We start from the raw sequence: 27,375 nt of genomic DNA, 5'->3' as shown, positions 1-27,375 counted from the left end.
GAGAGAGGGGTGTTACATTTCTTCACATCCCTATGCTTATGTGGCTTGTATCCAGAGGAACATATGATATACTTAGTAAAGGAAGATTAAGAAATGTAAGACTTCTACATTGAGTTCACAGTTTGACTTTCTGTACTCATAGACTTGTGGTATCTGGATTAAGGCCTCTCCAAAACAGCTGCCCCCTAATTTGTGACTCTAACTGCCTCTTCACTAAACTTAACACAGTCACAAGTATATGGGTTACCCTTTCTTTGAACTATTAGTGTAATTCAGAGGTTTACAGATATACTTTTCACCTTTTCAACTCAACATGTATATTTTTTATAATATGATATAAATGGATTGACAATATTACAGTATAGCTCTCATTATATTATGATTCAAATGGCAACATAGGTTAAGAAATTGTTTCCTTGACTTCTTTCTTAAAAGAATGACTTGCAAATGCAATTCTCCTATCTAAAATTAAGGTATATAATTTTGTGAGAATTTAATAATCATCAATACATGTTATTATTTACATTGTTGCTTTGGTTTAAAACATATAGGATACATTCAAATTCTTCAGACGTACATTTGTATCAGCTTATACATGAAAATTACCTTTCATGGCTTCTAGAATTTTGACAATGTTCTTCAATATTATGGCCTTCCCAAATGTATCCTAAAATATAGTGGCAGAAAAATATATATTAGAAATTGTAAAAAATTTAGTGACCATTTGAAGCAATGCCTGATTTCTTTAGCCATTTTTCTTTCTCAATCATATAATAAAAGAGCATCATTAACCAAAGAACAGTTGTCCCCTTATTTGAAACATGAAAGATAATTCAGTTTTACCTATAGTAGTGAGGTTTCTGTAGGTCTCCACCATCACATCTCTGTAGAGACTCTTCTGGTAAGGATTCAGCAAAGTCCATTCTTCCCAAGTGAAGTCGACATGCACGTCATCATAGGTCACTGCATTCTAAAATATCCCATACATGTGTACAACAGAAAGCATGAATTGACAACACTATAAATATATACTTCTTTGACAATATAGTCATAATTCTGGTGCTCTCCATACTTATTCCATGACATAGACATCATAATTTAATCAGCAAATCACTTTAGAAGCAAACTGAAGTGGAGGTTCACTTCTGTCATTTCTGAACCATTTGAATGGGATGTTACCTGCCAAGAGAAATGCCTACTAACCAACAATGAAAGATATGTAAACAGATCAACAGTACAGAGTATAGACAAGAGAAATTGTATGAATGATTAATTTCTGACTACAAAAACGAATAATAAGATGAAAAAGCTGCATGCATTGAATCATGCCTCTAATTCTTGTACTCAGAAGGCAGAGGCAAGTATATCTATCTGCCTCTGAGTTGAATACCAGCTTAGTTCATACATCACTTCTAAGGCAGCCAGAAATACATGCTAATTACCTGTTTCATATGAAAAAAATCAATCAAAAATGAAAGTAGAAATAACTCATAGGCTTTTGCTGAAATTTTCCACAAACAGTTATGCATTCACTTCAACTCTTTATTCATCTACCAGAAACCTGATGTGCCATAATTTAAACTGCAACATAAATAAGGTTTTACTAAAAGGCACTGTGTGTTTAGTGTTACAAATGGACAAATGAAAACAATATCAATTAATATGCTGATTACAAATAATCAACACAGATCAGGAAAGATGGCTCAACAGTAAAAGAGTCCTCCTGGTGTTATATACAGGCGGGCTCAATGAATTACATGGAGGATAACTATCCATTATTCCAAGTTCAATGTTTCTAATACCATCTTTTGATCAATGTAAGGACCAGGTACTCACATGGTGTATATCCATGCATACAGGTAAAATACGCTTTTTAAAATAAAAATTCAAAACAAATTAAAAAGGCAGGAAGAGGGTTATGCACCTGCAATCCAATGACACAGAAGGCACAGGCAGGATTAATGTCATGAATACATGCCATCCTGGGAAACATAATGATTGATACCCTCTGTCAAATTTTAAAATTCAAGATATGGGTGAAGCTCAGTACAACAGCATATGCTTGATAGGAACAAAACATACATCATACAATATAAAAACAAAAAAGCTTTGAATACTGGCCCACCTTTAATCCCAGCACTTGGGAGTCAGAGGTTCTCTGAGTTTGAAGTCAGTCTGGCATATAGAACTACTGTCAAGACAGTTGGGGCTACAGAGACAAACCTTGTCTTCAAAAATAAACAAACGAAAATATAAACAGTAGGCTACCAAACCACCTTAGAACCAAATAGCAGTTAATTCTACTAAATCTTATTTAATTTAGTGATAGAGTTCATGATGGTGAGAAATTTATGACAGAAAGCTGACTTATTAGTTTCAAACACAACACAGTAGGCACAAAGAACAGGAAATGGGTTAAAGTTATAGAAACTCGTATTATGGGATTCCCTTCTGTATGCTGTGATTCTCATTGGTTAATAAAGAAACTGTTTTGGGCCTACAGCAGAGATATAGGACAACTGTTAGGTGGGTTGGAAAAACTAAACTGAATGCTGGTAGGAAGAGGGCAGAATCAGAGAGAAGTCATGTAGCCCTGTTGTAGACAGACGCGGAGAACTTTACCTCAAAAGCCACAGCCACATTGCAATACATAGATTAATAGAAATTGATTAAATTAATATATAAGAGTTAGCCAATAAGTATCTAGAGCTAATGGGTTAAGCAGTCATTTAATTAATACAGTTTCTGCATGATTATTTTAAAGATGAGCAGCTGGAAACTAACAAGCAGCTTCCCACAACAAACTGGTGCCCACATGGCCAACTAAAATCCACTTAAAATCTTAGAGAACTTGGAAAGGAATTCTAGAGACTAAAGAATAAAATTTAGGCACATTTCTTTCCCCAAATGGGCTTTGTTTACTGATGACATGCTTTGGCACCTTTAAGAGAGGTTTTTCTGATTTAGAGGTTGCAGAAAAAAGTTGCACCATTTTGAAATGCTGGCTTTTAGGACCGTGCTGCCAGCGTGAACTCTGACTCTTTCTGGAGGACAAGTTATGGGGTCTGTGAGAAGACTGCTAATGGCAAGTTAGACCCCATGTATGCCTGAAAATGGGGCAATGTACATGGCTCTCAGAGGCAGCAGATGTGCCTCTGTCATGTTGAACTGTGTGAAACAAGCAGTCAGGCCATATTTGTTCTACCAATGGCACAGCTTAAGTTTATAAGAAGTGCTTAGCATTTTAAGAAATCCTCCTGAATAGGAAAAAATTCCAGATACATAATAGGACAGATTCATACATAAAAGACCTCTAAATGAGACATAGTGTGCTTTAAAAACATACATAGAACTGGGAGAGAAAAGAAAAATTATATAGAGAGTTATAAAAACAAGTAAATGGTTTATAAAAAAATGAAATGAAGTCTTTAAAGAGACAGAGTACAGAAAATCATAAATTAAAGGAGTAAAGACAATAAAATAAATACTAAAAAGTAATAGAATAAAAACAAATAAGCAAAGTAAAGGCGGACTACATACAGAGTGTCTGGATTATGTATATTATTGTGTGTTCTTTGAATTTTTTGACTGTAAAGGAGCTAAGTAATATATATATACTTTAAAAATATCATACCTTCAGAATTTGGGTCTAAGGATGTGTTGCTATGGAAAAGAGGTTCTTCTTTTGTTTCCACGAACCATGAGAACCTGTGGAATCCTTCCAGACTAATGTGGCTTGAAAATCAAGACCACCCAAAAGATCACTGTGAATGCACAAAAAATTACTTCACAAAATAAAAAGCAGGAAGTAGTTTGGAGAGGACTATACCCATTTTCCCAAATACTGTTCATAAATGTTTGTTTACATTTAAAGGGGGATATGCTATAGAGATTTGCATTGGTAAGGATCTTGATTTATTGATACAAATTTAAGGTCAATTGTATTATGTGAATTTCTCCTCTAGATTAAGGTATTGTATTTGTGCAGCTCATTTAAAATATAATGTATAATTAAAATGTAGGTAAATGCAGAGTCATCTATAATAGTAATATTCAAGTTTGTACTCATGTTAGATTTTCTAGCTCTACAGAGTTGTATTGCAGATAGAGATTCAACAAATCTTTCAGAGACTTTCAGAATATGGCATTTAAAATATTTTAAGACCACAAGACTTTTCATGACAATGAAACACATCTGCTCCTGGTGGCACCGATCTACTTTAAGAGAACAATGGATATCGAAGAGGCTCCTTATGGAGTTTGTAAGCCATTTGGGCCAGAAGCTGCTCTTGCCTGGACTGCTTGATAAATTGGACATGCAGGACCCAGAGAAAAATGACTGCTGAGCTTGCCTAAAGGTGACATGATTCTTCAAGGTTCCTGCTTCATGAAAAAGTCTGTCAGACATTTTGCAGGACACAGAAGACAGCCACTGATGGACTTTTCCATTGCAAGGCAGAACAGGTCCTCAAATTTCCTGCTTTATGGAAAAGTTTGCCAGATAATATGGGTCTGTGGGCTGAGGACTGGATGCCCCAACAATATAGAAGAACTTTGGGTGAATGTCTGAGCAACAAGATGTCTTTGTCATTTCTAGAGTTCTGAAAGTTAGCTTACAATATACTTTCTGTTTACTTAGGTAATATTGTATCCTTCTGGAGTCTTTGATGAACTTGAAAAATTTATACTTATAGTTTTCTTTAGTTATGATAAAAGATAAAGCAGATATAAAATTGTAACTGTAATTCTTGCATGACACCTGTTTTGTTATTTGTAATTTTACTATGCTAAAATTGAAACCTTCCTTTCCATTTAAACAGAAAAGGGAAGGTGATGTGTGATTCCCCTCCATATACTGTGATTATCATTGTTTAATAAACAAACTGCTTAGGGCCTATAGCAGAGTTATAGGGCTGAACTTAGGTAGGTGGAGGAAAACTAAACTGAATGCTGGGAAGAAGAATGCGGAGTAAGAGAGAAATTATGTAGCCCCGCCAGAGACAGATGCTGGGAACTTAACCGAGTAAGCCACAGCCATGTAACGATACATAGATTTATAGAAATGGGTTAAATTAAAATGTAAGAGCTAGTCAATAACAAGCTAGAGCTAATGGGACAAGCCGTGATTTAATTAATACAGTTTCTGTGTGATTTTGGGACTGAGCAGTTGGGAACAAACAAGCATCCCTACTTACTATATCACATCATATCCCGATGAGAAAGTGCATCCAGAAAGGCTCCTCCTACTAATGGTTTCACAAGCAATCAAATGAAAGTAACCAAGAAGAGGCACATGTTAAAATACATCTTCCTATCTGGGAGGTTTTTCATTCAATCAATTACATTCTGACCTGGGTCACTATAGGCTCATGGTCATCCATGAAAAAAATTAATTTAGTCACTTCAATGATAATTATAGTCTGCAATAGGCCGTACACTGTTCAAATGTTCAAAGTCTCTTCTGATGTTCAAGACAATCACTTGACAGTGATTTGTTGACAGAAGTTTCTGTCCTGCCTGGTCCCATAGTCATTCAGTCCCAAACAAACACACAGAGGTCTATAATAATTATAAACTGGTTGGCCTATTGGCTCAGGCTTCTTTTTTTAAAATATTTATTCATTTATTATGCATTCAATATCTGCCTACATGTGTGCCTGCAGGCCAGAGAGGACACCAGATCTCATTACAGATGGTTGTGAGCCACCATATGGTTGCTGAGAATTGAACTCAAGACCTTTGGAAGAGCAGGCAATGCTCTTAACCACTGAGCCATCTCTCCAGCCCTGGCTCAGGCTTCTTATTAACTAATTCATACATCTTAGATTAGTACATAATTCTTGTCTGTGTTAGCCACATGGCTTAGTACCTTTTATCAGTGAGGCATTCTCTTCTTGTTTCCTCTATGTCTGGGTGACAACTGCAGACTGACCCTTTCCTCTTCCCAGAATTCTCCTGTTCTGGTCACCCCACCTATCCTTCCTGCCTGGTTACTGGTCAATAAGCATTTTAATAAACCAATACAAGTGACAAATCTTTACAAAGTCCAAGACCATTCTCCCACAGCAAGCAACATCTTGTAAAAATCAGAAAACAAGTTACATCTTTCCAACATACAATGGTACAGAATACCATTCACACTCCAAAATAGAGAAATGGAGACATACTGAGGGAAAATTGAACCAAGGCAAGAATGAAGCATAGTAGGACAAACATCAAATCCTATAGCTCTGTCTCAGATGCACAGGGCTTCAGGTTCAAAGGGTTTAGATGGACCTATCCCTGCATCTTCTCATACATCTCTCTCTTTGGTAACTTTCACTCCCTATATTCAGTTAGTTCTCCATAGAAGATGTCTTATGATTTAGGGATCTCAATATCTTGTGGTATCAAAATGCACCTAGGATGTATCAAAATACAACCCTTGATGTTGTAGAATATTATTGTAAGATGTGTTATATTTACTTATGTTGTGAAACAGTTGTTTAAATGATGTAAGTATGTGCTGCATTCTTTTATGTTGCACTTGTTTAATTCTGTGAAGCTGTGATACTAGGCTGGTCGAAAATACCTGTTTGGCCTAATGAACCATCAGTAGCTTGGTAGGAAAGATTGCATCCCCATTTCCTGAGGACTGCATATTGATTTTCACATTGGCTGGACTAGTTTGCACTTGTAACAACAATGGATCCCCTTGCAACATGTCCTTGCTAGCATTGGCTGTCACTTGTATTATAAATCTTAACAATTCAAACAGGTGTAAGATGAACTTTTGATATTAATTTCCCTGATGACTGAGGATGTTGAACATGTCTTCAAGTGTTACTCAGCCACTTTAAATTCTTTTATTGAGAATTCTGTTGAGAGGTGTTCCCCATTAATTGGATTATTTGGGTTGTTTTTCTCTAGTTTCTTGAATTCGTTAATATCCTTGGGAGGGAAACCAGAATCACATAGATAAATATGATATTACTCACTTATAGGTGGAAATTAGCGTCAAATAAAGTATAATCACAGTAATCACAGTTAATCACAGTACAATCCATAGACACAGGGGCTAAGTAACAAGAACAGCTCTAGGGGAGATGCATGGATCTCCCTGGTAAGCAGAAATAGAATAGATTTTGTGGGTGTACTGGAGACAGGTAGGGATGGGAAGAAGGATTAGGTGAGCAAGGAAGGGAGAGTTGGGGATAAGACACGGAGAGGTGACTGTAATAAGGGAGCTTTTAACAGGGGATGTGGAAACAGGGTAGTGAAAACTTTCTGGAACCTATAAACATGACCCTAGTGAGGACTCCTGCAATCAAGAGCATGGAGGCTGAAGTAGCCATCTTCTGTAACCACATAAAGCTCCCAGTGGGACTAGGACACCAAGCCAACTGCAAAACATTCAACCCACACTTGTACTACCTGCTAGGTATGCTGGGACACTGGTGGCTTAGAGCTTTCTTAGTGGCCAATAAATGACTGGTCTAACTTGAAGCCCATGCTGTGAGAGGAAGGCCATAACTGACACTGCCTAGATGGTAAGGAACTAGAACTTGAATGGTTCAGAGAACAAGGGTAGAACCAAATACAGCTGACCAGAAAAAATATCAATAAAATGATTCTTAACTATTTCCTGCTATAATCATAGGTTGGTACTTGGCCTACTCATTATTAAAGAGGCTTCTTCCAGGGGCCGATGGAATCCCATGCAGAGATCCCTAACCAAACATTAGCTTTAGCTCCAGAAATCTTGTAGAAGGAGGGTGTAAGTATTGTAGCATTCAGTGGTTGAAGAAATCAGGAGAATATAGCCCACACAAGCAACTAAGTAGGACATATAGTGGCTCAAAGAAACTGATGTAGCAATCACATAGCTTTCATGGCTGCATACATTCTATGATTGTTTAGTTTGGGATATTTGTGAATCTCCTAACTGTAGGAGTCATGGTGTCTCTGAATTTTTGTCTGTTCTTAGGATCCTTTTCCTTCTATTGCATTGCCTTGTCTAGCCATGAAAGAAGAGTTTGTGCCTAGTCTTATTGCACTTTGGTATGGTTTATTGGATTGATATACCTGGAAGATCAGCTTGTTTTTGAAGAGAAAAGAAAGCAGTGAAGCTGGGAGAATGGGGATTTGGTGGGGGAGCTACTGGAATGAGTAGAGAAAGGGGAGAATTTAATCAGAATATATAGTATTATAAAAGAATAAATACAAATAAAATAAAACTGCATTTAGTCTAAGTTCAATGATCCTTATAATCTGTAGCAGCCCAAACATTGCAAATATGCAAAGTCTCTTCTGACACGTAAGACAATCTCCTTACTGTCACATGTTGTAAAATAAATAAATATTTACAACATATAATGGCACAGGACATATTCCCATTCATAAAAAAAACAGGAATATGACTGTGTTACAGCTCCCAACTTAGGCAGACTCATGTGTATGTCACACCAGTCAGAAGAACAGATAGGCAGACCACAAGCCCATAAAATTTCTATACTCTCTACATTCCCAGACACAATCCTTCAGCAAGCTTACAGCTGCTACCGCCAAAACCATGTATTCACACCTATATCAGATGCATAGCCTATGCTCAAGTGCAGGTCATATCAGCCAAGAAAAAAAAAGCAGGTAGGAAAACTGAGGTAAAGACTCTCTGCTGGAACTGAACCTATGCCAGTCACCAGAAATTCACATAGGTTTCTTGTCCGTGTACCTCCTCCATTCTTTTAATACCATAACACTATCCCCAAACCCACTCCCCTCCTCTTCTCTGTATTGTAGCCTAAAACTTGAGTGGAGATCATACCCTATCTGGAAGAAGTCTATGTAGGCCACCTTCCAACTGACCTTCCTCATTCTCTCAGTCCCCCTCAACACTATCCCCAAGTTCCCTACCCTCTCCAAAACATGGGCATACACTCCCTCCTGGAGCAAAGGCCATACCATCTGTAAGATTTCCAGCCCTAACTTGGGATGAAAGCCCCTGTTCAAGCCACATAAAGCAGAAAACTAGAGAGCAAAGAAAAACCAAGGAACAAAACACCCATGTAACAGTGGCAAACTGAGAAATTGGAACCTAGACCCACAAAAACCTCAAACCCTGATACCTGGACACCAGCATAAAAACACAATCAACAACAGCCAAAGCAATAAGTCACTACCAGATTCCAGCTATACTACTATTATTGTAAGTCCAAAAAATTCTAACACAGTTGAAGCACAATTAAATTAAAACCAACTTTATAAAGATAACAGAAGCCTTAAAGAGGAAGTAAATGAATCCCTTAAAGAAAGCAGAGAAAGGATAAATGAGGTATTGGAGAAAATTAATAAATCCCTTCAAAAAAGCCAAAATGTAAACAAAGAAACAGTTGACAAAAATAAATGAATCTGTTCAAGACCTTAAAATAGAAATAGGAGTAATTAAAAAATGTGAACTGAAGAAATTATAAAAATGAAAATCTAAATAATCAAATAAGACCTATAGAGGTATGCTTCAAAAAAAGAATACAAAACAATTGACAGAGAATTTCAGACTTTAAAAGCATGATCAAAGAAAAGATATATTGATCAAAGAAAATGCTAAACCAAAAATTTCCTGAAACATAACATCCAGAAAATCTGAAAAACTATGAAAAGACCAATCCTAAGATTAATAGAAAATGGAGAAGAAATTCACCCCAAAGGCACAGAAAGAAATTTCAAAAAAAATTTATAGAGAAAATCTTTCCTAACTAAAATGACACAGGAGAATGCAGGCTACAGAATCAACTAAGTAGGGCTCATAGGAGCTCATAGAGACTGAAATAACAATCATGGAGCCTGCAGGAGTGTGTGCCAGGTCCTCTACATATGTAATCATTGTGTAGCTTGGTGGTTTTGTGCAATTCCTAACAGTGGGAGTGGGGGATGTCTCTGATTCTTCTGCCTGCTCTTGGAACCCTTTTCCTTCTACTGTGTTGACTGATCCAATCTTTGATATGTGCCTATCATATCAATTTGCTATGTATGGCTTTATTGATATCTCTGGGATATCTGCTCTATTTTGAAGGGAAATGAAGATTGAGTGGAACTGGTGGAGAAGGGAGTAGTGGAGAGGACTGAAAGGAATGGAGGGAAGAGAAACTGTAATTGAGATATATTATACGAAAAGTGAAGTGTGATGTACTTTTGTATAAGTGTTGCTTTTATTGGTTAATGAATAAAGCTGCTTTGGCCTATGGCAAGGCAGAATATAGCCAGGCTGGAAGAGATATAGAGAGACAGTAGGCAGAGTCTAAGAGATGCCATGTAGCTGCCAAAGCAGAAAGACACCCCAGAACCTTATCAGTAAGCTACAGCCTCATGGTGATAAAGATATTAATAGACATGGGTTAAGACAAAAGAGCCAGTTAATAAGAAGCCTGAGCTAATAGGCTAAACTGTGCTGTAATTAAAATAGTTTCCCTGTGATTATTCAAGTCCGTGTGCCCGGGAAAAGAATAAGCAGTCTCTGTTTACAAGAAGAATAAATTTAGAAAAAAGAGAGAGAACTGTGGACACAATGAGGGAAGATTAGTTCACAGTAACACTAAAACTCTGTAGGGCAAATAGAAAACCCTTTAGCTCTGTCTCAGACAGGTAGGGATTCATTATTAAAGAGCTTAGATAGCACAATCCATAAAAAATTTAATATATATAATATAATATAGCATAATATAATATAATGTGTGTGTGTGTGTGTGTGTGTGTGTGTGTGTGTGTGTATAAGAGATATATATAGCCTTTGCTACTTCTACTTTCTGTATGTAGTTCTCCATGGCAGATATCTCATAGTTTGGGTATCTTGATATCATATCATCTAAAAATACAGCTCTGTCTTCATCTTTACAGCTTCATGCAATGAAGTCTAACAGTCTCCTCACTGGGTTTCTGACTGCCAAATGTGGATGGATGCAAAAGTGCTAAATTGAAACTAAAGAGGAAGAATCTATGACCTATAAGTTTTGCTTCATTAAGCAAAAAAAAAAATACAACATGGGTCACTCCCACAATTTGGCTTCTAAGTTGTTATGGATGCTACCATGCTTGGATCAGAGTTCCAGCAGCATCTGCATGAAGTAGCTTCCATGGATTAGGAAACAAGTTGCCTATTCCTTTGAGAAATGGAAGACTTAGATAGATGGAATCTTACCCTAAGTTACCTTCCTAGACTTCAAATGATAAGAAGGGCTTTCTATTTAATGCTTCTAAACTTTTTGAAATTTTCTCCCTCTTTCACAACAGGACCGCCATTTGAATCTTCCTAGTGTTGTGTATCTCCTCAAAATGAACTTTTCACTTCTTTCTATACCACTTTTTTTCCTGCTGTAGACCTAAATAAATCATCAGTAATAAACACCCAACAGAATCAATACTTTGCTGAAGAAACAACCCAAATACTTTTGAATTCTGTCTTACTCAATTTCTCAGCAAATGGAAAAAAATGGAGTGATTTGGGAACAAATTATACAAAAGATAATTGATAAATTTTTATGCAGTCTATTTCCCACTGAAATACTATGAACTCAAGCACCACTGTGTGCATTACATTCAACACCACGCCATATTCCTAGTCCTACAAGAATAGTTAATTAAGCTCTGTGTACAGTTTTCTATGGCTTTTGCCAACTAAAGTCATAACATCTTCCACATTCCTCCAAAGACAACATTCCCTCATTCTACCCAGCAACAAAATCAGTTTTGGTGTATCACATTTTGACCTAATTTTTTCATTTCTGACTGTGATTAAATTCTCTAAATAAAAGCAAATGAGGTAATAAACAGGTTTGTTTCACTGATATTTCCAGATCACAACCCACAATTGTTGAAGCTTAGGATAGAAACTCGAGTTAGGAACTAAAGTCAAGAGACACAGACAAAAATGCTCACTGGATTTTTCTCTTATTTACTCACTCTCTCATGTCCAGCAAGCTTTCTTATCCCTCTTAGTCCCATTTGCTTAGGGCACTGAAACCATCAGTGGAAGAGAAAAGTCTTCAGACATCAATCATCAAGACATAGTAAATAACAATTTTGACCTTGGCAAAACCTCAATTGATGTTCTCTCAGATGACGGTAATTTACATCATGCTGACAGCTGAAGCAAATTAAGACAGAGATGATAATAGATGAGAAGAAGATTTTTTTGAACACAAAATCAAAACATTAACCATATCAAACATGAAGAACTGCAAAACACAGATAGGTCAAGAAATGAGGAAAAGTAAGCCTCTAACATCAAGAAGAGAAAACTAAACTGTCTCTCCCCAGAAACTTCTTAAACTAAGAAATGCACAGGGATCTCATAATACAGTAAATTTTCTGAAAAAGAATGATGAAGATCTATCATTTTCTAGACAAATACCAATAAATTTAGATGACAATTAATAAAATCAACAATATGGATGGTATCATAGGCAAAGCAAGACAGGTCTACAAATACATAACATGGTTCCTTAAACAAGAATGACAAGATACTAACCAAAATTAAATAAGAAAAAATCACTGGCCAGCAGTCATCCTGTGCACTCTAGTTCTCTCCTTTGCTGATAATAGAAAATGGATCGGGTGAGGAAAGCTGTTCCACCAAAACTGGAGAAATTTGCATAAAATTTTCAGATGTTTTAACTTATAAAAAAGTTTGATTACTAAAAGGATCTCATTCTCTTATAAAAAGGAAATTATATTCATTAAGATCACTTAGGCACCATCTTGTTTCCTATGACTGAAGATTGCCTGTAAGTCTGCTCCAGAGGGAGGAAATAGAAACTTTTTCAAACCAAATGCAACATAATAAATTTTTTAAAGAAACAGTGTATGATTTGTATTATATACATAAAGCAACTTGTTTTGCTCTAATTGTTTTATGAGTCACAAGGATCTTTCAAAAGAAGCTTATCCCCACAGTTTGTATATGTTTATGTGTGAGAAAGAATGTCTTCTATGTGTATACAGGAGACATATAAGAAAAGAGGGTGTCAGATCCCCTGAATCTGGAGAAGCAGGTGGCTCTGAGCCTCCCAAATTGGATATTGGGATATGAACAGGCCTAATAATTTTAAGTCACTGAAAAAGTCTTAAAATATAGACTAGTATGAGCTGAGCAACACTTTAGCTATATCACTCTGGTTATCTATGGGGAATAAAAGCTTTCACAAACTTATAAAGCTACTATGAAAATTAAAATGGCAGTTCCTCAAAAAGTTGGGGATAGATCTACACCAGCATGCTACTGTAGCAGTCTTGGGCATATACCCACAGATGATCCATCCAATAGTTAGTTTTCTTACTCTTTGGCTCTTTTGGAAGCCCACCATCCAGCTCCCAAATAAATCACATGAAGTATTATTCTTACCTATGAATGCCCAGCCTTAGCTTGGTTCTTGTCAGCTTTTCTTAATTTAAATTATTCCATCTATCTTTTGCCTTTGGGTTTTATTTTTATTCTCTATACATTTCTTTACTTCTTACTCTGCCTAACTGTGAAGCTGGGTGACTGGTCCCCGTCATCCTCCTCTTTCTCTTCTTGTTCCTCAATCCTTCTCTCTTTCTCCTATTATTCATTTTCTCTGCCTGGCATAAAAACCAAACCCACTCTTGTCTAGCTTTTGACCATTCAGATCTTTATTAGACCAATCAGTTGTTTTAGGCAGGCAAAGTAACACAGTTTCACAGAGTTAAGAATGCAAGATAAAAGAATGCAATGCACCCTTGCATCATTAAACAAATATTCCACAGCATAAATGGATGCAATACATCTTCAATTAATGTTCCACAACATCTCCTCTTTGTCTAAATAAAAAATGAAACGTTCTAACTTTTAACTTTCTCCACAGCTGCCATTTCCTTTTCATTAACATTAAAAAATTAAAGTTAATAAACTACTGTGCAATTAATACCTAGGGGTCTTGATTACTCCTTTCTGTTTATTAAGCATATCTTTTAGGGGGACAGATGAAACATTAACTAATTAATCTTTATCAATAAAAAATGGAGTCAGATATCAGGAATAAAAACCTGGAAGATCAGAGAAACAGTGGAAAAGCCACCAGTGAATCTTTCTCTTCCATTCATCTATCCAAAAAAGGCCAAGATCCTCTTTCAGCCCAACCTTACTACTTCTTGTCTTCTATCTATCCACAGTCCTCCAAACCTTTATGACATCTTTTGGTCAGTAAATAGCTAAGCTCTGTTCTCTGACCCCAAACATGCTTTTATCAAAATACCACACAACACCCCACAACCTCTCATATATCTCACTCTTGCTACTGCCACACCCCTATGCAGTTCTCCAGGGCAGATGTCCATAGCTTGGGTATCTCAACATCCTGTGGTCTGAAATGTGACCCACCTTCATCTCCACCACTTCATGTAATGAACTCTCACAATCTCTTCTTTACTGGGGCTCTGAATCTGCCAAACATAGATGGCCAAAATACTGATGATCTGATCACAAAAGAAGAATCCATGCCCTTTATATTTTGTGTCTTTCTTATATTCAGAATCATTTCTTATATTCAGAAGTCATAGGTAATACTGCCAAGATTTGATGTACCCTCCCAAGAGTGGACCAAATTTGCTGCAGGTTCTATATGCTGTTGCTCCTGGGACAAGGAATTACTTTGTGTACTCCTGCCAAGTATTAAGGGCTTAGGTAGATGCAGTCTTACAGTTGGAGCACGTTCCTAGGCTTCAAATGTAGAGCCAGGCTTTTCCCTTTAATGGTGCTAAAATCCTTGACAAACTCTGCACCCTGTTAACCACTGGACTGCCATCTGACACTACCTAGTACTGTTGTTTTTATCAAAACACACTTTTCAGATGTGCGATGTCCCTCTGAACGCTGCAAGTATGTGTTGCTTTTATTGGTTGATGAATAAAGTTGTTTTAGCCTATAATAAGGCAGAATATAGCTAGCAAGGATATCCAAACAAATACAGAGAGAAAGAAGGTGAAGTCGAGGAGACTCCAAGAGCTGCAGGAGGAACAAGATGGGAGGTAACAAGTCATGAATCAGGTAGCAAAACAGATATATACAAAGTATTGGTTAATTTAATTGTAACAGTTAGTAATAGTCAGAGTCATTGACCAAATATTTCTAATTAATATAAGCCTCTGAATGGTTATTTGGGAGCTGGCAGATGGGAGGGAAACTTGCAGCTACACTTGTCATCTCCTTCTTCTCATTTATTTCACTGTAGACCTGAATGAGCCATCAGTAATAACCATCCAATAAAAGCAGTATTTTGTATAAAAAAATCAGTTTATTCCTTTGTAATTCTGTCTATGCATTTTTTTCAGGACATGGAGAGAATAAGAAAGATTAGGACAAAAATATCACACAAATGGTCTGTAGATATTTTTTTCATGAAGTCTTTGAAGCACCTGTGCTTGTGTACCAAGCTAAGATCACCTGATGGTGCCACAAGGAATGACCTCAGACTTTTTATTTGTCAAAAATAGAAGATAATGTCAATTTCTAGGATCAAACAGTTGTGGCTTCCAGGATGTTGTGTAATTCCCCTCTGTAAGTTATGAATATGTTTTATTCCCATTGGTTAATACAAAAAAACTGCTTGGGGCCTATGGCAGCACATAATAGAACAAGGTGGAAATTCCAAGCAGAAATAGAGGAGAAAAGAAGGTGGAGTCAGGGAGATGACATGTAGCCACTGAAGACAGATGCTGGAAGGAACCTTATTGGCAGGCCACAGTCATGTAGCGATACACAGATTGATAAAAATGGCTTAATTTAAAATGGGAAAATTACTTAATAAGCCTAAGCTATTGGATTTGCAGTCTTATAATTAGTACAATCTCTGTATAATTATTACAAGTCTGGTCAGTTGGGAAATAAACAGGCAATCTCTGTCTATACCAGGATATAATGAAGTTTACAAGCTATAAAGCATACACAAGATTAATGTCTAAGTTCACTTTTCCTGTTAAGCCTTCATGATTCCTTGACTACTAAGAGATCATACAAAGAAGCACAAATCAGCCTGAATGCTTACTTCCTGAGGGAATGCAACAGTCTGTCAGGAACTGGGAGGTATATTGTGACCCAGGAACCATGGACTTTAACCTGAAAAAATGTATGATACAGTTCTCTCAAGCCAGTTAGGTCACGGGCCTACTCCATGGTTCCCTGAAGAGCCTACTGCCCACTAAAATCCTAGGACCTTGACCTCCACTGTCTGTCATTACTCTCAACATTCCCATTTTCTAGGTTCTACAAGAACAGCTGATTAAGCTCTTTGTCCAGTTTTCTGATATCTTGAGCATTCTTCTCAGAGTCAACATTCCCAGGTTTTTTGTAGTAACAAAGTCCCATTTGAGTCCCATTTTATTCTGACTTTCTTCTCTGTTGCTGTTATTAAATTATGCAATGAAAAGCAACTCAGGTAATGAACATGTTTATTTGGTTGTTAACCCTATTTCACAATTCCTACTTATGACAGCTTAGGATAGATACTCAAGCTAATAACTAAAGGCAAAATATGTGGAACCATTGTCTTCTGGCTTTGCCTCTTGCTTTGTCTCTGTCTTGTGCTCAGTTAACCCTCCTATCTATTCCAGGACTGCTTGTTCAGAGACACTGCCAACTCAGTGGAAGAGCCTTCCTATATCAATCAAAATCAACACAATCTTTCTCAAACACCTTAATCAGGTATTCTGATCTAGGCATAGTCTCAATTGGTATTTTCTCAGATCACGCCAAGCTATATCATGCTGATAGCTGAGGCTAATTAGAAGAAAGAGATAATAATATGCAAGAAGTTTTTAAACACGATTAGTACATTGCCTTTGGATCTTTAAGCAGCAAAAACACAGACATGAACATAGATATACCAGGAAATGGAAAGAGGCAAATATCTAAGATAAGAAAGAGAAAACTAAAATTGTTTCTCTACAGAAACTTCCCAAACCAACAAAAACTCAAGGAACTCATAACATGAGAAAACTGAAAACAAAATTGGTGAAACCATTATTTTCCAGAAAATGAGCAATATACTTAAATAACAATTAATAAAATCAAAATCATAGAAGGGTAGCCCTGACAAACAACAACACAAAGAAACATTATGGCCCTTTAAATAAAAACAACAAGATTCTAACCAAAATCAAACTCTAAGAAATCACTGACCAGTACTCATCCAATACACTTCAGTTCTTTATCTTTTACCAATAATAGATAATGGCCAGGTGAGGAGGGTTGTTTCACCAAAATTGGAGAGATTCACTTGAAACCTTCTAATGTCTTAACTTTGCAGAGAATCCCAGTAGCATAGACAATAAGAGCAACAATGAATAAATGGGACCTCCTGAAACTGAGAAGCTTCTGTAAAGTAAAGGACACTGTCAGTAAGACAAAAAGGCTATTTACTGATTGGGAGAAGATCTTCACCAACCCCTCATCAGACAAAGACAAAAATATACAAAGAACTCAAGAAACTAGATACTAAAACTCTAATTAACCCAACTAAAAAATGGGGTACTAAACTGAACAGAGAATTCACAACAGATGAACTTCGAATGGCCAAAAGACACTTAAGGTCATGCTCAACCTCCTTAGTGATCAGGGAAATGCAAATCAAAACAACTCTGAGATACCATCTTACACCTGTCAGAATAGCTAAAATCAAAACCACCAATGATAGCCTAAGCTGGAGAGGATGTGGAGTAAGGGGAACACTCACCCATTGTTGGTGGGAATGCAAACTTGTGCAGCCACTGTAGAAATCAGTGTGGCGGTTTCTCAGGAAACTGGGTGTCAACCTCCCTCAGGACCAAGCAATTTCACTCTTGGGAATATACCCAAGAGATGCCCTTTCATACTACAAAAGCGTTTGTTCAACTATGTTCATAATAGCACTATTTGTAATAGCCAGAACCTGGAAACAACCAAGGTGCCCCTCGATAGAATGGTTAAAGAAGGTGTGGAACATATGCACATTAGAGTTTTACTCAGCAGTAAATAATTTTGACTACTAAAAAACATTTCATTATCTTATAATAAAGAAAAGTATGTCTGTTAGGATCACTTAGACACCATTTTGTTCCTGCTGATTGATGATTGCCTGTACGTCTGCAATCAGAGTGAGGAAAAGAAAACATTTTAAAACAAAACATAAGATAATAGATTTTTAAAAAAATCAGTGCACACCTAAAGCAACTTGTTTTACTTTATTGCTTTATAAGTCACAAGCACTTTTGAAAACAAGTTTATTGCTATTTTTGCATATGTTTGTGCAAGAGTGAAAAGGTCTTCCATATGTATACAAGTAACACAAAAGAGGGATTCAGATGCCCTGAACCGGAAATGGTAGACTTATGAGCCTCACAATTTAAGTGTAGATTTCTGAACTCAGTCACCTCCAAAATGAATATTTGCTGAGCCTCCTGTCAACATCCATAATACTGTTTATCCAATAAACCAAAAGTCTCTCACAGATTAACAACAAGAGCAACAAAACCTAAATATTTTAAGAAGCAAATAAATGATCCTTGGAAACATGATGCATCAATATTAAGATGATATGTATGTTAAATTTGCACCATAAATGAATATAGTACAATGACAATTCCCAACAATTTATAACAGAAAAACTGATTACAAGGCTACATTCATATTGGAAGCACACAGAGTAATCAATGGGATTATGAAAAAACAGTACACAGACTGACACAATATGACTTCTTTCTGGGTGGTGGTGGCACACACCTTTAATCCCAGCACTCAGGAGGCAGACACAGGAGGATCTCTGTGAGTCTGAAGCCAGCCTGGTCTACAGAGCAAGTTCCAGGACAGGCTCCAAAGCTACAGAGAAACACTGTGTCGAGGAAAAAATATTACCACAAAGCTGATCAATCAAGAATGTGTATGATATTTGGGAATGAATAAAGAGAATGGAGAAAAAAAGTCAAGAACAAAGGCAGGAAAATATAGTCAGCAATTAATCAAAAGACCAAAGGAAACTTAGTCAGGAAACATGTGATCTTGATCAATGTTACCCAGCCAACTATGATTCTATGTATATAGAAATTAAATAAAGACTTCACAATTTTCCCAAAATTACCTCAAAGTGACCCTTAAACTGTTCTTTCTGACCCTCCAGCTACTGGTATTTCTTCCAGAGAGACCCCATGCTCTAGAGCCCTCTCTGCAAAAAGAGATGATCTCCTAATATGGTTCTGCAGCCCCTTAGACCTCCTTGTGTTTTCAGGTAAACCCAGCCCCACTGATACCCAATCCAAAACAATATAGAATAATTTCTACATCCTGTCACATGGATTATAGCACAAGATATAGATTCTGTCCTTTCTACCTGACCAACACCATACACACCTAAGAAACATCTGCAGCTCAGAAACTCCCTTTGTCCCCTGGAACTAAACATCAATGAATCACACCATTGCAGCTGGTGATAGCAGAAAGTTAGAAACATTTAAATCATGAATTGCTAATTCTACATCACTGTAGTTCTACCAGCTTTTAAACTACTTAAAACATTTATAAGACAAATTGAAAGTAGACTGCAATATACAGAACTTCTAGACACCAGATTATCAGTTTTCAAATTTGTCTTCTGAGTGCATACCATAGGCATGACTCTGTGTGTACACTGGACAGTGAAATTACAAGCATAATATCCTACCATGCCAGGGCTGCAGAGTCTCCCTCTCCCCAGGAAATCCATACACAGGGAGGCTCAGAGGACAAGGAACACTCTCCAGGTCATTATATAGAGCAACAAAACCACAGTCTGGCACATGGTTCATCCAAATTCAAGCAGAAATGACAGATCAACAGACCTTCTCTGAAAACCCTACTCTCACGATGGCATAGCTTGTGGTCTTCCTTACAACTCATTACAACAAAGTAGAGAATGATCCTGGAAAGAACCTGCCACCTACCTTCCACTATTATTCCTGATTGCTAAAACTTTCCAGAGTCCCTCATTGGCTAAGGCTACCCTGTTGGGCCTCAGAATATTATCAGCTCCCCTAATGGGTGATCAGAGATCAAATGACTCAGACAGCACAGTAATTCCAGCTCTACCCTCCCAGCCCAGTAGATAGGGCCTTAGTCCAGAAAGTTTGTATTTCAGTATACATTCAGCCAATTTCCTCATCCAAAGCACAGGGTTCTTTGTTTGCACATTCCATTATACACTCAATGTGCAGTTCAGCAAACCTATTGCCCCATACCTGGGAAATCCTGCAGCCAAACACAAGTCACAATTACAATTGTCGTTAAAGAAAAATGGGCCAAGAATTAGAAGATAATAAGAGGTCATGGACTTGGGGACAGGAAAAAGAATGTGGATATGACATAGTTAAAATCTAAAAGAATTATTTTGAAAAGTTGAAACAGGCTATATGGCCATGTGCTTCAGAAACAATGGATTTATATTAGAGCACATCAAAAATTTCTCAAGCCTTTTATCTCAGGGTGTATATTTAAAACCATTAAAATAATAGTCCTGTTAGGCAGGGCCACATTTTACTCAGATCTATTTTGGTTGAACTACTGTAACTATAGCAATTTGGTTTCATGATAACTTCAATTCTTTATCCAGATTCTTTATCACCCAATCTGTGGAAATCAAAGAAAGGCCATCAGGACATTTATGGAGCACCTAAAATTGATCACCTGGTTCCGCATTGCTAATCTCAACTACTGTTGATATAGGAAAGTTCTCAGCCACTGTCCTTTCTCTCCCTTTCTGTACTGTGATTCTACCAGCTTCAAGCTTGACCTATGTACTCACCCTCTTCATCTATAATCATACACGGAAGTCATAGAGACTGGAGGTCACTCATCACCTGGTTTATTTTTCCTTCTCACTGACCGGTCAAGGCCCAGTCCTGAAGAAATTGAAGGACTATCTACCCAGCACTGGGCAGCAGAGACAGGAATAGGTTTTCAAAGCAATCCTCAACTACATAGTGTGAGGCAACAATATTACAAGTGCATAGTCTCCTCCACTCTCAACAAAGCTCAGAGGCCAAAGGCCACTACCCAGGTCACCACAAAGAAGAATAGAACCTGTCTGGCTCATGGTTCATCCCTGTCCAAGCATCTCTTGACAGCTCAGCCAACCTGCTCTTCCTGGTCTGGGGATATTCACTCCTACATTCACCATGGCATGGCTTGTGGTCCTCCTTATAGATCCCAGGAGCAGAACAGAGAATCCTGGAAAGAACCTGTAAACTACCTCTGGTACTTCTAATTGTCCCTCTAGGTTCAACCCGATGGACTTCAGAACATTAGCAGTTACCCTACTGGGTGAGCAGAGATCAAATGTCTCAAAAAGCAAACATCCTCCAGGTTTGTCCTTCTACACTATAGTCATACAAGAATCTAATCTGGGAAATTTGTAGTTTAATGAAATCTTCCATTCTCTCAGAGTACTTCCTGTTCCTCCTCCAAGGCACTGGGTCCTGTGTGCGGTCTGTGGTCCCATGAAATGTACAAACAGGACATTTATGGAACATCTAAAATTGATCACCTCACTACTCACAGGTAATGTGAACTACAGCCACAGGAGGAAAGATTTTACCCTCCTTTCTGCCCATCCTTTGTCTGTTGTGACTACACTGGCTTTACAGTAAGTCAGTGAACTCAATTCTTACGTGGGTCACACTTCACTTGTAAATGTACAATAAAATCTACTGAAATTGGAGGATGCTCATTCACTGTTCTATTTCTCCTTCACACAGACCAGTCAAGGTCCAGCCTGGTAGGAGTTGTAGGACTGTCTTTGCAGCACTAGGGGGCAGAGGCAGGATTAGGTGTTCACAGCAATGATCAGTAACATAGTATGATGCAAGCCTGAGCTACTGGAGACATTAATCTAACGCAGTTGTTCTCAATCTTCCCAGTGCTGTGACTCTTTAATAGAGTTACTCATGATGTAGCGATCTCCCCACCGATAAAATTATTTTTAATACTATTTCATAACTATACTTTTGCTACTGTTGTGAATGATAATATATATATATATATATATATATATATATATATATATATATGTACTTTCTATTGGTCTTAGGCCAGTCCTGTGATAGGTTCATTTTATCTCCCAAAAGGAGTCATGCTCCACCAGGTTGAAAAATCACTGCTATAAACTGATATAAATAGATGAATAAACAAACAGCAGTAAAAAATAGAATAAAATTCAAAAACTGGGAAACATTGGAAAATAGAAACAAAGAGATTTTAGCAGTCATGTCATTGAAGAAAATGAAGTCTAAAAAATGATAATCAATAATTGACTTCTTAAAATGATAGAAATAATTGAACACTTACTTATACTGATTATGAAACAGAGTAAGCACTTCCCTGGTAGGGAGAATGCCATTAATAAGAGAATGCATGACTTTGTCCCATATAAAATGTTACCTGCTGAGTGCTGTATGCTGACACCTGGAGTTACAGCCAATGGCCTGTGTTGCAAACATCTGAGCTGACTTCACTCAGTCAACCAGGATTGAACATATCTGCATGGGAGAGTTCACTAATTGGAAACTAAATACTTAGGAGTTCAAGCTCTCCTCCCTAAACTGTACACCCACAAGTGTCTGTCTTCATTCACAAGGAAGGAATTGATGTATGATGGGAATTACACATTAAGGCACTCACTGTGCCCCATCAGGTCCTTCTTTGTAATGGACTCCCCTGCAGCCCATGGCCTTAAACTTCAACCTAAGATCTAGTTATTGTTGAGTGTGTTTACCCCCTCCAGCATACACAGTACATCATTCCTACTTTTCTGGTCTAGAGGGAGAAACTATGCTCCACACGCAAATCCTTTTATTGTTACTGCAATGGACAGTCCCACTGTATGACTCAAGCTGGTAATTTTAGAGCTCCATGGTGCAGCATACTTGTAATCTAAGAATGTATGATGGTTAGCCAGGAGGATAGTAATGGCAATGCCCTGTGGGGCTGCAGACAGGATTCAAGTCTACCTCAATCAGCACAGGGGACACTGAGTCACAACTGCTTTCCTAAGAGCTGAAAAATACAGCCGTTCTAGAATTGTTATACTCTCCTGGGACACAAGGTTGTGACCCTGTAATGGCCCTGAGTAGCAGGTCAGAGGCCTTTGATGGGGAAGTGGGTCTTCTGGCTGGTTTTAAATCATGCTAGTCTCATTTGTTATAGGAATGTACCTTAATGGCTAATTAATCCTGGTGAACAACATTTGCAACTCAGGATATTAATCTCTAACCGGCATGGTGTGCATGCTACTCATCTTTGGATATTTGGGTTGCAGCCCTCCCTCACTTAAATTCTACTTTGTGTTACTTAATGTCTCCTAAGAACCAGTAAATCCTTATACCATTAATTCTATTATCAACTATACTCGTCTACATCACAGTTTAGTGGTGGAGCGCTACTCTACACAGGAGAAACCATTTACAAGCCGTACAAAATTAACTACAGACAGATCCCAAACCTCAATGTTAAAAGTGCAGAACTTCTGAAGACCCAGGAGAGACCAGGAGTCTCCGCGTTTGGCAAATGTGGTGATCTCACTCCACATGTGAAAATATAAGCACGACAGACACCACCATCTGCGGCTCCCAACGCTCTGCTCTGTGCAGACACAGCCCGGGCAGTGAAAGGATTCAGAGGCTGCCAGCATAGACTGCAGGTTTAGGAATACTGAGGCAGGAAGACGCTAAACTCTGTGTCTGTCTGCTGACTCCCACCCAGCCACCACACCAGCTGGGAGCCTCAGCTGGCCGCTCCACCTAGTTTAAGTACAGCGGCCCCTTGCTCGCCAACCCTGGCCACTCCTCCCATCTGTGGAGAGCAACCCCTCACTCACCATGTTGCAGCTGCCCAACTGACAAGCCATCAGCCCACAAGAGAGTCTGAGCCGCAGTGCGGAGATCTCGAGCTGAACCGGAACGGAAGTCGTCTCCCGGAAGAGCCCTCCCATCTGACTGGCAGGTCTATTGGAGGCTCTGATTGGATGGTGAGGTCTGAGTGACGGTACCAGGTGAACAGAAGGGACTGAGCATGGAGATCCAGGGCTGGCTTGTAATCTAAAGACAGACCTGTCCCAGATTGGCTGGAAATTTATGCCAAATTCAACAGCAAGTCAATTGCTAATGTAAATCAGTGGGTTCTGTTCTAAAAGGGAGTATACAATTTCAGAGAATTTACTAAAATTAAACTAAATAACCTGGCATTTAAAAAAAAGAAATGAACTGGTTGTTGGAGGCACAAGGCTATAACCCCAAAACTCCACAAAAAAGGCTGGCAGGTCTCTGCGTGTTCAAGGCCAGACATCTAGGAAAACCCTATCTCAGAGAAACCCTGTCTCGAGGAAAAAAAAAATCAAAAAAATTTTTGAGAAGCTACTTTTGAGCTTCTGCTGGTGAGTATTTATTTGACATATATGGGTGGTGGAGCAGGGATTTCTAAAAGAAATGGTTTGTGGCCTAAAGAAGCTGCAGGATCCGAGAATGAATTCCAATGGCTGCCAGCAGAAGTGAACTGGGGTGTGGCTTCAGGTCTCTGGAGGAGGAGTGTAGCTAGCATTGACCTTGCCAATAGGCCCCAGTCAAATGTTAATGTCAAGACCTGAAATTCCTCAAGAGGGAATGACTGGAGATCCTTTCTTATCTAAATGCCTGACTTTGGGGAAAGGACTTGTGCGAAGCAGGAAGCACTTGAAATTAAGGTTTCTTATCTTTGTCTTGTCTTCCTAACCTGTTTCCCCTCAGAATGCTTCCTCCCTATGGGGAAGGTCTGGCGTCTTACCCTTTCTCCTGGATAACTTCCTACCTACCAATCTGATAGATTGTTCTGAACTGATTCCTAACCCTAAATGAACTCTTCCACTGTAAATAAATAAAGCAAATATGTGAACAGATGAATGAATGAACAGACAAACAAACCAATAAACAAACAAATAAAAAGTTCACAAATGCTTATTGACTTTTGTTATCATAATGAAAACTTTTGACATATGACCTACAATGTGTCTGGAGTATAACTTTATACTCAATCCCCCCTCCTGTCTCTCTGTCTCTCTGATTTCTCTCTCTCTCTCTCTCTCACACACACACACACACACACACACAAACACTTGAATAAATTTAAAATTAAACTAAATATACAATAAAAGGAAGCAAACACCTATACTATCATCATCCCATCTCTTAGAAGGCAGAGTGAACTCTGTGAACTCTGAAAGTCATGGAGAATAGCATGAGCTCCTGTTGCATTTTGTTAAGTTTTTCTCATAAGATTTTCATCTTTTATGATGTGAGAGTCTAGCTTTTTCTATTAGATAGAGGGACACATGTTCCTTCTAGTTCTTCTGGCTGTACAGCTTTGACAATGTAAGAAGGTTGGATTTCATCAAAGAAATTTTCTGCCCTTTTTATTTCACCTTTGATTGCTAGTAAGTGCCATCTAGTTGGTTCATGGTGTTTCATGAGCACTTTTCTAACTCTTTTGTTTTTTTGTGTCTTGTTTTGTTTTGTTTTTTGAGGCAGGGTTTCTCTATGTACCATCCCTGGAACTTTCTTGATAAATGAGGCAGGCCTAGAACTCACTGATATCCTCCCACCTCAGCATCCCAAGTGCTAGGATTACAAGTATTATGTCACCACTGCTTGACTTTTCCTAATTCTTTTTTGTTGTTGTTGTTGTTGGTGATATTTTGTTTTCTTGTTTTTCGAGACAGGGTTTCTCTGTAGCTTTGGAGCCTGTCCTGGAACTAGCTCTTTTTTTTTTTTTTTTTTTTTTTGGTTTTTCAAGACATGGTTTCTCTGCAGCTTTGGAGCCTGTTCTGGAAATAGCTCTTGTAGACCAGGTTGGACTCGAACTCACAAAGATCCACCTGTCTCTGCCTCCCGAGTACTAGGATTAAAGGTGTGTGCCACCAGCACCAGGCAGAACTAGCTCTTATAGACAAGGCTAGCCTTAGACTCACAGAGATCTGCCTGCCTCAGCCTCCCACGTACTGGGAATATAGGCACCAGGCTAGATTTTTTCCTAATTCTTAAATGGGTTAACTGTCAAAGGCATTTCTTCCTACTTGGTTTGTGTTTGATTGCTTGCTGTTTTGAGTTTTTAGATCATCTGTTCCCTGGCCCTAGGCTCCACACCTGTCCCCTGAGGGCACCTGGTAGGAGAGAGACTCAGACTAGTAAGATTCAAGGTCACCACCCCTCCCTGCGTCTTGAACTCCTGCTTGAACCATTAAAGGGTGTGAGGCTACAACTTGACTGGTCTGCTTAGATATGCCTTTTCTTGTTTATTGATAAAGTGTTTATCTGCCTAACAGTCCTAGCTGTACTGGACCTAGTTCTTGTAGACCAGGCTGGCCTTGACCTCACAGGGATTCACCTGCCTCTGCCTCCCAAGTGTTGGGATTAAAGGCACAGGCCACCACCACATGACCTAGATAGACATGCATATTTGCTGCCTTCTTGCTGAAGTTGGAAAACTTTATCTTCCTGTTGAAGTTGAGAACTTGCTGAATTCAGTCATTTTTGGGTTTCTCAAAAAAAAAAAAGAAAAGAAAATTAAAAAAACAAAAAAAACCTTTAGTTGCCTTCTTTGTTTTATTTCACATTTTAACTTGATTTTTTTTTTGAAACAGGACCTGTATTTTTATTTGTGCTTCAGCCAAACTATTTCACTACATGGCCCAGGACTTCCTTCTGAACACTACTGCTGCAATTACAATTTAAAAAGGAAAAGTAAAATTAAAATAAATAATCTGGGATTAACAAAGAAAAAAGGGATAAAAGCAGCATTTTCTTTCTTTCTTTCTTTCTTGGTTTTCTCTCTTTATTATTTTTTGAGGCACAGTTTTGCTGTGAAACAGCCATAGCCATTCTGGAACTCTCTTTATAGACCAGGCTGTCTTCTTGGTAACATTCTGTTTTGTTTTGTTTTGTTTTTATTTATTTTCTATCTGTAAATCGACATTTCTTCTCTTTCTCTCTTTTGTTTAATTTATGTGGTTTTTTTGGTTTTTTTTTTTTTTTTTTTGGTTTTCTCTGTTCTGGGAACTAGCTCTTGTAGACGTGGCTGGCCTCAAGCTCCCAGAGGTTTGCTTGTGTCTGTAAGATATGGAGTCAGCCCCTCTAATGCTTTCATCTTGGTCTTATGGGCTCCATGCTCTCAGTACTGCATGACAAACTCCAGTGTGCAGGCTCCTGTCTGTCATGCCAGCAACACTCAGGAACTGGAAATACAAGGATCAAGAGATCATCTTCAGCAGCACAGAAAATGTGAACATCCTGGTGTGAAACAGACCCTCTAAAAGAAATCAATAAAATGACATTTTTACTTTTTATTTCTGAAGTAAAAACATT

The 27,375-nt window shown here is 38.1% G+C and overlaps 1 protein-coding gene and 1 pseudogene across 1 annotated transcript; one reads left to right on the top strand and one right to left on the bottom strand.

Moving 5' to 3' along the window:
- The window catches only part of LOC125393163 (2'-5'-oligoadenylate synthase 1A-like), a 210,623-nt pseudogene that overhangs the window by 160,483 nt on the left and 22,765 nt on the right, over positions 1 to 27,375 (top strand).
- Positions 603 to 23,944, bottom strand: LOC125393072 (zinc finger protein 120-like). Its single transcript, XM_085681577.2, has 3 exons — positions 23,862 to 23,944; positions 844 to 970; positions 603 to 667 (listed from the first exon to the last, which is right to left on the bottom strand). The coding sequence occupies exons 1-3, from the start codon at positions 23,889 to 23,891 to the stop codon at positions 603 to 605; spliced, it is 222 nt and encodes a 73-aa protein (XP_085537703.1). The 5' UTR covers positions 23,892 to 23,944.

The sequence above is a fragment of the Myodes glareolus genome, chromosome 2, assembly GCF_982192425.1.
Source record: "Myodes glareolus chromosome 2, mMyoGla1.1, whole genome shotgun sequence".
In the NCBI taxonomy this organism is placed as follows: domain Eukaryota; kingdom Metazoa; phylum Chordata; class Mammalia; order Rodentia; family Cricetidae; genus Myodes; species Myodes glareolus.
Note: the sequence above shows the minus strand (reverse complement) of the source record. Positions and strands in the feature narration are given on the sequence as shown.

What these genes read in the sequence shown, in the direction of transcription:
- LOC125393072 (XM_085681577.2), bottom strand. Translation starts at nt 23,891, where the DNA reads ATGGCTTGTCAGTTGGGCAGCTGCAACATG. An exon ending in AGTTGGGCAGCTGCAACATG is followed by an intron (nt 971 to 23,861) that starts GTGAGTGAGGGG and finishes GGGATATTTTAG; the next exon opens with AATGCAGTGACCTATGATGA. An exon ending in CAGAAACCTCACTACTATAG is followed by an intron (nt 668 to 843) that starts GTAAAACTGAAT and finishes ACTATATTTTAG; the next exon opens with GATACATTTGGGAAGGCCAT.